General features: G+C 46.8%; 1 protein-coding gene across 1 annotated transcript; it reads left to right on the forward strand.

Annotated features, from left to right (window-relative positions):
• The first annotated feature begins 435 nt into the window (after nucleotides 1-435).
• LOC119183329 (uncharacterized) lies at nucleotides 436-12,321 on the forward strand. The gene is made up of 3 exons (XM_075887944.1): nucleotides 436-716; nucleotides 8,577-8,848; nucleotides 11,900-12,321. Exons 1-3 carry the CDS (start codon nucleotides 436-438, stop codon nucleotides 12,319-12,321), a joined length of 975 nt encoding a protein of 324 aa, XP_075744059.1.
• The last annotated feature ends 671 nt before the right edge of the window (nucleotides 12,322-12,992 follow it).

The raw sequence follows: 12,992 nt of genomic DNA on the forward strand, positions 1-12,992 counted from the left end.
AGCTGCTTGTCGTTCTTCGTGCGACAATCAATTTCTCGCTATCGCATTTGTTGCTTGGCCTTACGACGAAACTGTGATCTTTTTCCCTATAGTTCAAGTTGTTGCTTTTGCGCAATAGAGTTACAAAAGAAACCCAGTGTTTTTTGGTTGGTTCTCTTTATTGAACACGTAGTTTTGCCTTCTTACTTTACGTCCAATGAGTTCTCAAATGACGTACTGAATTTTAACTTGAAATTAACGTTTCACTTTGCCAACCATTTCCCTCGTCGTGGGTATGAACCACGTCTCTGTCACATACCAACAAGTCGTTGCCGAAGTAGAAGAAGCGTCGCGAGCGGGGAGCCGTCATCACCTTAATCGAAAGCCGATCATTGGCCCCTCCCACAGTCCTCTTCTCTCAGTCCTCATTCGCGGTCTTGGCTGACCTCTCTAACAATGTCCCGCTCGCCTCAAGGCGTTAAGCCATTGGAAGGCGCGGCAAGTTTGCGGGCCACCGCTCACTTGCCGGGCAGCTCGGCACTACGCAGTCCCGGAAACAAGAGTCCACGGCGCACGGGCTCTCCGCGCGAGGCGACCACGCCGAACCGAACGCCGACGCGAACGCCTGCATTGTCCGGCAGTCGGAGCCCATTAGGCAGTCACGTGGCCGACACCACAACTCCAGCCCCGGCCCATGACTTAGCGGGGTCCACTGGTGCTCTGATGGCAATTTTCGGGTAAGACTACGTTAGAACAAAGCGACAGCGGATATAGCGACAGCAAACAGGACGGAACGAGCAGAGAGAAAGATGTTCAAGTTAACCCCACAAGTTATAAAAGTGCAATCGGCAAATAAGCTGGCTGAAATACGTCTTTGTGCACATTGTCGCTTTCGAATGGAGAAATTATTAATAAGGTCGGAGCCTAGGGCGAAAATCATCATGTTTGAAGCATAACAGATGTGGTGGCAGTGCTGTGCTGGCCTTTTCTTATTTTTTTCTCATTCACTCAGCTCGTATATGTGTATTTCTTCTCCCCAAATTAAGTCTCCTGTTTGTTCCATCTCGTCTCCAATATATCATGCTGTCAGTGTTTTATTATGTATCTATAGAAACTCGTCTAAAGTTTAACTAGTTCGGCATTAAGGGACTTTTAGTCTGAAGAAAATATGAATATAAAATAATCGCGGAAGAAGATGAGCTCTCACCCTAGCGGAGAAGGTTAAGAGACATGACATCACGACCGCATCATATAAACTACCACCTTAATGAAGAACATGAAGCCAATTTCGGCCAGTCGTATAGTTAACGCCATCACGCTTGTATTACCGCCTTCAAAATCGACCATGCGAACACCATCAAAGGGAGTCCAAACCAGCGCCACCTTGAGAACGCGATACGAAGCTGCGCCGTTTCGCGGCAGGTGCGCAAATGAAGTAAAGGCCGCCGGGAAACGTCGTCAAACTCGTCGCTTGTGTTTAATTCGTCTGATTGCTTCGTTACAACAGTAAACAGTGCCGTTCAACACGAGGAACGAGAAATGTGGGCGACTATATGGTATGCGTTTCACTTTTGCATGGTTCATCGCGTTCTGAGAAGCTGCTTTATGAGCCTCTACATTGGAAAGAGATCGAAGATGACAGCTGGAAAAACCTCATGCCTACACTCTTAAAGAAATTTAGTAAAATGGCAGCAACTTCAAGCAAATGAATAGTAACTGTAGTGCTTACTACTTTTCTTGGACAATCACTAACCTTTTCCTACCTGCTTACTACACTAGTAAACAGTTACTGGCTGCAATCATTACTAACTTTTTGCTACAAGTTTACTGCCTAGGTTAGTACACAGTAACTAAAAGGGTAGTAACTGGAACGTTTACTAACTCTCTTGCCCCGTTACTGCCTTTTTGCAACCCGGCCGTCAACTATCTTATTGAAAATGGTAGTTACATCTTTGGTAACTATTTTTAGGAAGAATCATCATGACGTATCATGTTTAAACGAAAAAAAAACCCATGCGGAAGGTATCCATGGGTCAAGAAAAAACACTTGTCTTAAATTACGGAACCGAGTTTTCTAAGCGTCATTGTGCTATTGTCAAAACGGGGAAGTACAAGTTAATAAACAATAAACAAGTGCTACACATGCTGCAATGGATAATTACAACTAACCGTAATTTACTACAAACTAACAAGACAGATGGATCAAGGTAAACCAGATGGCAAAAATAATCCGTAGTTTCTGACTATACGGTGCGTCTCACAATATCGTGGTTTTGGCACGTGAAACCTTCGGAACAATTATTACCTTTTAAGCATCAATATATTAGCACTGTAAAATATTCAAATGCATTGAAACTATGTTGATGAATTGAGTACGTTGTTTCGGCTGGTGTATATATTGCTTTCTTGTGGCCCTTTTTTATGAATAGGTATGGCAGGTGATTTTGTATGAGTACGGCTACTTAAAAATCTTGTGCTACGTCCCCAAACACGCATAACCAAGTAATATATGGGGCACGACATCGCGCCAAGCATGCCAAGCTTACGATGGTTGCTCTTACAGGCTGCCATTTCGTGGATGGTGCCTTCCGTACATCTCCATCCGAATTGTGACTTGCCCGCTGCCCCTCTTCAGCTGCCGCCTGCTTCGGCAAACCACACGCCAGTTCCGGTGGGAACAAACTACCCCATCTGGCAACCTGGAATCGCGGCACCAGGTTGTGGCACAGACGGCGCGGGATTCATAAGCCAGCCAGGAGCCGTCCACTTCGGGCACGACATCGCGCCAAGCATGCCAAGCTTACGATGGTTGCTCTTACAGGCTGCCATTTCGTGGATGGTGCCTTCCGTACATCTCCATCCGAATTGTGACTTGCCCGCTGCCCCTCTTCAGCTGCCGCCTGCTTCGGCAAACCGCACGCCAGTTCCGGTGGGAACAAACTACCCCATCTGGCAACCTGGAATCGCGGCACCAGGTGGTGGCACAGACGGCGCGGGATTCATAAGCCAGCCAGGAGCCGTCCACTTCGGGCACGACATCGCGCCAAGCATGCCAAGCTTACGATGGTTGCTCTTACAGGCTGCCATTTCGTGGATGGTGCCTTCCGTACATCTCCATCCGAATTGTGACTTGCCCGCTGCCCCTCTTCAGCTGCCACCTGCTTCGGCAAACCGCACGCCAGTTCCGGTGGGAACAAACTACCCCATCTGGCAACCTGGAATCGCGGCACCAGGTTGTGGCACAGACGGCGCGGGATTCATAAGCCAGCCAGGAGCCGTCCACTTCGGGCACGACATCGCGCCAAGCATGCCAAGCTTACGATGGTTGCTCTTACAGGCTGCCATTTCGTGGATGGTGCCTTCCGTACATCTCCATCCGAATTGTGACTTGCCCGCTGCCCCTCTTCAGCTGCCGCCTGCTTCGGCAAACCGCACGCCAGTTCCGGTGGGCACAAACTACCCCATCTGGCAACCTGGAATCGCGGCACCAGGTGGTGGCACAGATGGCGCGGGATTCATAAGCCAGCCAGGAGCCGTCCACTTTGGGCACGACATCGCGCCAAGCATGCCAAGCTTACGATGGTTGCTCTTACAGGCTGCCATTTCGTGAATGGTGCCTTCCGTACATCTCCATCCGAATTGTGACTTGCCCGCTGCCCCTCTTCAGCTGCCGCCTGCTTCGGCAAACCGCACGCCAGTTCCCGTGGGAACAAACTACCCCATCTGGCAACCTGGAATCGCGGCACCAGGTGGTGGCACAGACGGCGCGGGATTCATAAGCCAGCCAGGAGCCGTCCACTTCGGGCACGACATCGCGCCAAGCATGCCAAGCTTACGATGGTTGCTCTTACAGGTTAGTTACCTGAAAGGTGCCATTTGCTACAGAACTAGTAATTATGTCCTAGTTGCGGTGTCGTGCCCACCCGAATTCATAGATAAGATACAGCGTATGAAAGATGTTTCCTTTGTGAAGTGCCGCGCTTTCTGCTCTTTATTGTTACTTCTCGCCGGTGACGTGGAATCTAACCCGGGCCCTATGACGAAAACTGAAGCCGACACATTTTCTCAAGCTCTAGACGCCATACGGAAGCTTGAAGAAAGCCAGGATACCTTACTTGCCGAATTGAAAGCTCTGAAAGAGAAGCATATTGAAGCCACCAAAGAAATTCAGTTGCTTATGGCTAGAGTCGCGGCCCTGGAAAGCACTACCACGTCACCACATAACACAGGTGTAACCGAGGCAAGTGCCAATGCACTGCGTACAGTATCAAGCCAAGTGACAGAAATTTCGTCGCGGTGTAATAACTCTGAAAATAGATTACGGCGCTATAACCTTCTTTTCTTTGGACTGGACGATGAACCTAAGGAATACTGGGCAAAATCTGAGCAGAAAATAATCGACTTCTGCTCAGAGAAATTAGGCATCACTGTGACGGAACGGCAATTTGAACGTGTGCACCGAATAGGCAAATATACAGAAGACAAGCGGAGACCTATAATAGCGAAATTAGCCTTCTTTAAGGATAAAGAACAAATCCTGTCGTCTGCACACAAACTAAAAGGTTCCGCATTTTCCATACGAGAAGATTTTTCACTGGAAACTCGGCTGTCCCGAAAGAAGCTGATTGAATTCGCGAAAACGCAGAAAAGTGCGTATAAGCTCTCTGTGGACAAGCTACGCATCGCTTCAAAGACATACATTTATGACTCTGCGACGAACACAGTTATCGAATCTGTCAGATAGCTACAGCGTTGCACGCGCGTGCAGAATCAACGACCGAAACATGCTAATACCTCATTGTCGCTGTCACTCGCTAACACACACAGCATTATGTCGAAGCAGGATTTGATATCTGCTTTTCTGGATGACAGTAAATCTGATATCATTGCATTCACGGAAACTTGGCTAAATCCTGCTATCAGTGACGACGAAATATTCACCTCAGCCAGCATTTATCAAATCTACAGGTGTGATCGCACTGGTAAAAGAGGAGGCGGTGTTCTGATCGGCATAAGGAAAACCATTACTTCATTTTTTATCAACACTAATTGTGACCTCGAAATAGTTTGGGTAGCTTGTACAGTCCCTTCCTCCAAAATCCTCGTAGGTTGCTGCTATCGTGCACCGGACTCGGACTCTTCCTTCATTAATATGCTACGTGACAGTATAAACAACGCTTCTGAAATTTTCCAAGCCGATATCATTTACTTACTAGGCGACTTCAACTTTCCGCTCATTGATTGGGCCACACTGTCATTGCCCTGTCACATGTCAACTGAATTTCTTAACTTAACTCTAGATTTCAACCTCTTTCAAACTGTTATGAAACCTACACGTGGTACGAACACCCTTGATCTTATCCTCACGACCGCTCCGGAAACAATACGTAATACAGATTACCTGGACGGATTCAGTGACCATAATTTACTCCAAGTAGATAAAAACATACCCCTTCCCGTAGCCGGTGTACATACAAAACAAATTCGGGACTATAATAAAGGCGATTATCAGGCAATTAACACAAAGCTAAGGTTATTTTCCGAAAACACTCTCCTGCCGTGTTTCCACAATAGATCCGTAGAAGAGAACTGGCTACTTTTCAAGCAAGTTTTGTGTACGTTAGTTGACAAGCATGTTCCACTGGTTAAAATTAGCAATGGTAAATCAAATCCATGGTTCAATAAAAAGCTTCTGAGAATGCGGAATAAGAAAAAACGGCTTTACAATAATGCTAAGTGCTCGGGCAGTTCTTCTTCTTGGCTTAAATATAAAACCTGCATAAAAGCATATTGCACAGCATTAAGTAAGGCTAAGGAAAAGTATTATTCTAATGATCTACCCACACTACTGAAAAACAACCCAGCTAAATTTTGGAAAGTCATAAACCCCTCCAGCGAAAACCAACACATCTCATTGCATGACTGCAACAACGTCCCTCTCACAGCTAGCCAGTGTCCAACAGCATTTAATTCCTTTTTCAATTCTGTCTTCACGAAAGAGAACAGTACCAACATACCCAACGTAGCTGAGTTCGATTACCAATTTATGGAACCAATAGATATTCAATTAGAAGGCATAATTACAGCCATAAATAATCTTAAGTTGTCGTCTTCATGCGGCGTGGATGGAATCAACTCAAAGGTGCTAAAGAATACGGTAATGGTCACAAGCAAAATACTACTTCATATATTCCGGCAGTCTCTCGAAACAGGCATGATACCGTCTGACTGGAAGCTGGCGAAAATAATTCCAATATTCAAAAGTGGAAATAAAACCACATGCGAAAATTACCGTCCTATTTCCCTTACGCGTATTTGTTGTAAAATTCTAGAACACATCATCGCTTCACATATTTACAGGCATCTGGAATCCAATCATTTCTTTTTCAAAAATCAGCATGGTTTCAGAAAGGGCTTTTCGTGTGAGACTCAGTTGTTTGAATTTACCACAGAGCTTCATGCAAATATGGACAATAATTATCAAACTGATTGCGTGTTCCTCGACTATTCGAAGGCGTTTGACAGGGTTGCACACTGTCGCCTGATATCGAAACTTTCCGCCCTGAAATTAGACTCCCGTACATTATCATGGCTTCGCAATTTCCTGTCGAATCGTCAGCAATACACATCAGTTAACAATTTGTCTTCTTCCCTATCTGACGTTTCTTCAGGTGTACCACAGGGCAGTGTACTCGCGCCATTACTCTTCCTCATATTCATCAATGATCTTCCGCAACATGTCTCTTCTTGCATCAGGGTGTTCGCTGACGACTGCATTATTTACCGTCCAATCAAGAACAGTGAAGATCACCTGTCACTCCAAAACGACCTCGACGTAATTAATGGTTGGTGTAGTGCATGGCTGATGACACTAAATGTCTCAAAATGCAAAGTAATGTCGTTCACACGTAAACCTAGCATATCCGAATTCTCTTACAGTATTAATCATTCCATTCTATCGACTGCAACACAATATCGGTACTTGGGCGTAATACTGACACCTAATCTATCCTGGTCCGACCACATTACGGCAATCTCTGCCAGCGCCTCGAAATCACTAGGTTTCTTGAGACGTAACTTGAAAGCTGCACCATCAGGCATTCGCAAATTATCTTACTTGACACTGGTTCGCCCTCAACTAGAATATGCCTGTTCGATTTGGTCTCCCCATCAAAAATACTTAATTGACTCATTGGAAAGAATCCAGAATAGAGCAAGCCGCTTCATTGCCAATAAATACAGTCCGCATTCTAGTATATCACAAATCAAACAGGAACTTTCACTCCCACTCTTGAACATTCGTCGCGACATTGCCCTGCTGTCATTCTTTCATAAAATTACCCATTCTTCGCGAATCACCGTTACTGGTCTGCAAAAACCATATCTCACTTCACGTAGACTACACAATCCTCTTAGCTATTCCCGTGTATACGGCTCAACAAACGCGTTCAATCAGTCCGCACTTCCACGTGCTATCCGTCTGTGGAACAGTTTGCCTGACGACATTGCATCCCAGACAAACTTTGACACATTCCGTCATATCTTATCAAGCCACTTCACAAGCATCAGCAAGTAGATGCCGTATCATAATTCATTGGTCCGTATTGGTTCATTTTTGTGATTGTCACATTCATGTGCGCGAGGATTCTGCCTTGTGGCCGCTGCATGCGCAGGAAATACAGTGTTTCGCCCACGGTTACTATGCGTGTATCTTTTGTACATGTTGAACTTTTGTACATGTTGGTGCTTTTTGTTTGACTTATTATTTTCCAATTGTTTCTTTTGTATTTGTTTTAGTTTGAGATGTATATAAGTATTGCGCCCCTTACTCAATTGTTTCTTTTGTACTTTTTTTTCATTTTGAGGTGTCTATATGTATTCCCCCCTTGCTCAATTGTCTGTCTTGTATATTTTTTTCCAGTTTATTTGTATATATGTATAGCCCCCCTTACTCAATGCCCCCCATGGGGCCTGTAAGGTACTTTGAAATAAATAAATAAATAAATGTAGTATAGTGGTCTAAGCTCGCATTTTCATAACTCATCCAGACACAAAAAGGTTCACTTGTGTCAGACATGCGTCTGCAAAGTAAATTCAAGGTCTTAGAGCTTCGCTAAGAGCATCGCTCTCGTTTATTTCGTGCTACCCATTGGAATTAACGTAAAGCTGTATTTTTCAAGGGTTCTCCGTATAGGCTTACGGTACTGTAGTGTAGTCAGCTTGTTAGTTGCATGTATTCTTCACGCTCATGTCACACTTCGCAATATTACCCAAAGTTGTTTCGTGATGAGACATTTATTTACCAGCATTAACAATAAAGAAATAAATCGCAAAAGAAGCATGGTAGTACCAGTTACAAAATTTTCTTAAAACCTTTGAAAGGTACTGCTTATGGCTGTTACCGGCTAGGGTAGTAACAGTAACAGGTAGTAACAGCAAAGGTAATAGCTGTTACCACCCTCGTCGTTACTACCTGTACTTACTAGCAGGGTTGTAATATATATGTGACAAACCATTACTACCACAAAGGCAGCCCGTACTGCTACCCTTTTCTAAGAGGGCATCACATTGTTGTATGCGACTGCTTGTTTGCGCAGGGATCCCGGCTACATCACGTCCAGCAAGAAGGCCGCTTCGAGCGATCGCGCAGCTACTTCTCCGAAGGGACAGGTGCAACTCAAGGCGCCGGAGGTCGCGTCGAAAGAGGCGTCAAAAAAAGTGACACCGAATGTGGCATCGAAAGTAGCGTCGAAAGAGGCACTGACTACAGCGAGCACGGTGGCGGGCGAGGAAACCGAAGCGAATGACGCAACAACCGCGACTACTGCCGCGTCGCTTAGGGTATCCCGAAAGCCGACGTCACCATCCCGTAAGCCAGCTGCTTTTGCAACTAAATACCTTGAGATCATGACCTTCCGCAGTGCGTCTTGATGTGTTCGTTATGTGGGCAAGTAACATACAACGATGCCGGGAAAGAATACATGGAAAGTAATGTTAAGTTGTACAGAAACCATTGACGCTGAAATTGGGATCGGTTCTTAAAGGGATTGGTTATTAACGGCGCATCTGTTAAAACCGGAGATGAGACCGTTGATGTCCGTACTCAAGTCGGCATGTGCCACAGAAATCGTGTATGTGCCATGCAGCTTCTGAGGTAACACAGGCGTGCGTAATGTATAACAAAGGAAAAGAGAAGTGAGGGTGGGAGTGATGTCAGGGCGTGTAGAAAAGAAAGAAGAGGGAAATGGGTAAAGCGGGAATGTGCCAACCAGCTCCTATAGCACAGCATGAATTAGCCATGCAACCATAAGACGGTAAAGCAAGGGGTGGGAAAGGGAAGTGAAGGTGACGAATGATGATGAGGTAAGGAGGATTGATAGCAGGTTTTGTATGCACAGTGTTGTGACCGGCGCCAGAGCTGACAGGGGAGCGGCGCTCTTTTAATCCTCAATCACGTAGCCGACCGGCGGGCTGCCTATGCCCACCAGGCATTGTCCCTGCTAGCCCGAAGGTGAGACGTCGTGTCGCCACGACGCCGTTAGCCGTTCGAGAGAGGACAACAAAACAGCACCTTCCTTGGAAGAGACCGTGGCGGCCGCCGCAAATCACCCCGCTAATTAAGCGAACAAATCGCCGGACCCTTTGATGTATGCTGTCAGGAAATTGGTACCTCTCGACTAGCGGCACACACACGACGAGGAAGAGCCCCGCTGGAGCCACCTTGCAGTGCAGTGATCACGACTCAATATTAAATGTTCACGTGGACTGTGGATGCTCGTCCCCCTCACCTGATGCGTGTGTGTGATTGGTGTTCCACTCAAAGAGGAGGAGCCCGACAGTGCTTAAAACGATGCCGCAGAGTGCTGGACGTCGCTCTGAACTATGTAACGGTTCAACCACCATGCTCATGGTTTGTGAAACCACTAACCTTTCTTTGCTGTAAATAAGTGTATATAGTGCCATAAACCTGTTTCTTTTTCGTATCCTCTTGTGAGCGTTCATTTCCTCCACCCGGTTACACCACGCTACCACAAGAGACCAGGTAGACCCCCATTCGCAACAACTGGTGGCAGTGGTGGGATGCCATCAGCGCACTTCCTTCTTCGACCCTTATCAACTGGTGGCAGCGGTGGGATGCCATCAGCTACTTCCTCCTTCCTACCCTTAACAATAGTCGTGTATTCGTAGCATTGTCATGTATTTAGTAAATAATTGCAATATTATTGGGGGACGCTGCGCAGACTGGTACGTTGCTATTACAGTAACATTTCCAACCTGCCACGCCTTGAGCAGGTTGGGATAGGCGAGACATCGAACAACTCAGCTGCATGCATGAAATCGTGAAGAAATCCCCCATGTGGCGACGCTTTATTTTTTATGTGATCGAAATTTAGAGGAAGCTATCTTGCAAGAGAGGATTTCTGTGCTTGATTTACGAGATATGTGTCAACGCCGTACGCGCTCTTGCTGTGCCGGCAAAATTTCGTGGCAGCACAGCCGCCAAGCGCTCACCATTTAAAAAACACAAGGATTGGTATTTTTCTTGGCTCGTCTTAGAAGGGCCGTACAAGGGCAGATAGCCAGATCATTAAAATGGCCGAAGGGTGGCATACATGCCTCCCTTTGGTAGGCTTCGATCGCGCACAAACGATTTCTTCGCTGGCACTGCAACACTTCTTGAGCATGGTCAGAAAATGCTGCCGATTGGTAGTAGAGGCTCCCGACAACACACGAACCAAATATTATAGCGCAGTACGCCGTCTAGAATTCACAAAAAATTATCAGTCACCAAAAATGCTTTCTCTTCTGTCAACAAATCACGGAATAAGCCCAAAAATCACTCGTAGTCAGCCCATTTATCAGCTATTGGCTGATTTGAACACGGCACGCTCGGTCGTTGCAGACATCGACGCGGGAGAACGCTACTTGTCCACGCGTGCGCGCGCAATTACACTCAAAAACCCGCGCATTCATAAAAAAAAAAGGGGGGGGGGAAGAGTGCTTAAGGTCCGGAGGTGCGCGGGACGGTTTTTGTTAGCCCCTCATACCTCCCTGCTTAGCTTCCAGTGCTTTTGTCGGGACGAGTGAGGATGCGATGGCAGCGTGTGACAAATCTTTATAACTCCGCTAGTACTGGGCATATCCTTAAAAAATTTGCGGCGTCGACTTTTCGAGGCAACACGCTTTTCCAGTGAATTATTTTATGGGTACTCAAAAAAGTGTTTCATGGTCCCTTTAAAAAGTAACCTGCAAACAGAACAAAAGCCAATTGCGCAGATTATTTTTTCCCTTCCATTATTCTTCAATAGCTTTTCCCGTAAAGGCTTTCCTTGGTTTTATTCGAGAACAGCTCGCGCCTTGTTATCGCAGCCACGTATTCTCACCGATGCACCTGCATTCACTACTGCTAGCAGCTGCTTTCCGGGAGCTTTTTGAATTAGAGGACGAGGTTGAACATCTTGGATTTTTAAACGCAATCGCTCAATAACATGATTTACAACTGCACCTGAAAGTGAAACAAAAGACCAACCTTCACATATAATATTTAGGCACAAATGCCAACATAGGGAATATTAAACATGATACCAACAATATAAAAGTCCTTTTTAACGATATAATTCATACTCATATGTCAAAGGACCGCGATAGGAGCATTACGAACAAAATTAAATTTTGCCCTAAGTGCGGTCTCTAGATATTACCATAACTAAATTATAGGGTACGCGAATTGCACCCAGAATCCATGTATAGCGTAAGTGCCTCAAGCGAATTCACTACGTCGTGGTTCGTAACCATAAGCTGCTGTAAGTTAAAAGCGTTCGACTCAACGCAAACTGGAAGCAAATTTGCTTGAGCTTACAGAGTTATAGATATGCATTTGAGCCACTCCGGACTCTGTTGTTTTCTTTTTTTTGCGCAGGTCAGGCGTCTGCGCCACCAAAGCTGGTACCCACAGTGCCCGACCACCATGCCGCCTCACCGAATCATTGCACTCCCGAGGATTGCTCCCCGAAACATCCTGGTGGTCCGTCCGATAAGCACTCACCGAAACAGGAGGCGACACCGAGCAGCCCATCACCGCCTAGGCAGTTCCCCTTCTCAACCGAGACCCTGGGCTGCCTCGTATTCTTGACCCTAGCCGTCATCATCGCCATGGTGTTCGCTACCGTTTACTACCTAACGGAAAGCAAGAACTCAACGGCAGCTGCAATAAAGGCAGCACCCGAGTTGGCGAATGCCTGCGCTGACAACAATTCCCACGCGGGATGTCATATTGTTACCCTGTGTGCAATGGATGAATTAACACTCTTGCAAGTTTTCAGATGCGCAGCAGCTCTTTGATTAGCCTGTGTAACGCTGTCCCTCCGTCCGCCCCGCTCCCCTCATGTAGGTTTTGGAGTGGTGCCAAGTTTTGGAGTAGTGTCCTATTAGCAGTGGGTGTTGACGTCTCTCTTCTCTCTACTCTCTCTAGCTCGCCGCGTGTCAGCTCTCTCTCTATAGTGGCACCTTTCTAGCCACTAACTTCCTCGCTTCACCCTATCCGCCGCTCGCAACGCTCGAGCCTATTCCTCACGTGGGCATCATCTCATCCGCGCCACCTCTCTCCATCTGTCTGTGAGAAGAAGCCATGAGCCCGTGGGTGCGCGTGCTGCGCGTGCCTTGACGATCTCACGGCGCCGACACTAGCAAGTTCTAGAATAACGTTTGCAGGTTCTGCGGGCGTCGCCAGCATTGTGGGTGCCATACTGGTTTTGGAATAGCGTTTCCCCTCCTGCAAACCACAACGCACGATCGCAGCGACACCGTAGCCTCGAAACCAGCGTTTGCTGGCCCCATGCGGCCCCCACTCGCAGCCGCTATTTCAGATTTCCTGCGGGCGAACGCGAATGGCGACTCACGTTACGACGCATGTTCAGAGGCAGTTACCGCACTACAAGGGCTCGCGGTGCGCTATTATGAAACTCCCTAATGTGGATAGCGCGCCGCTGCTCGCCGCGCGATCGCGCCGATGG

Source organism: Rhipicephalus microplus, chromosome 3 (assembly GCF_043290135.1).
Source record: "Rhipicephalus microplus isolate Deutch F79 chromosome 3, USDA_Rmic, whole genome shotgun sequence".
Taxonomy (NCBI): domain Eukaryota; kingdom Metazoa; phylum Arthropoda; class Arachnida; order Ixodida; family Ixodidae; genus Rhipicephalus; species Rhipicephalus microplus.

Bases quoted from the DNA above. Each gene is read 5' to 3' on its own strand.
- LOC119183329 (XM_075887944.1), top strand. From the start codon at position 436: ATGTCCCGCTCGCCTCAAGGCGTTAAGCCATTGGAAGGCGCGGCAAGT. The intron at 717-8,576 runs GTAAGACTACGT...TTGTTTGCGCAG, and splicing joins GCTCTGATGGCAATTTTCGG to GGATCCCGGCTACATCACGT. The intron at 8,849-11,899 runs GTAAGCCAGCTG...TTTTTTGCGCAG, and splicing joins AAAGCCGACGTCACCATCCC to GTCAGGCGTCTGCGCCACCA.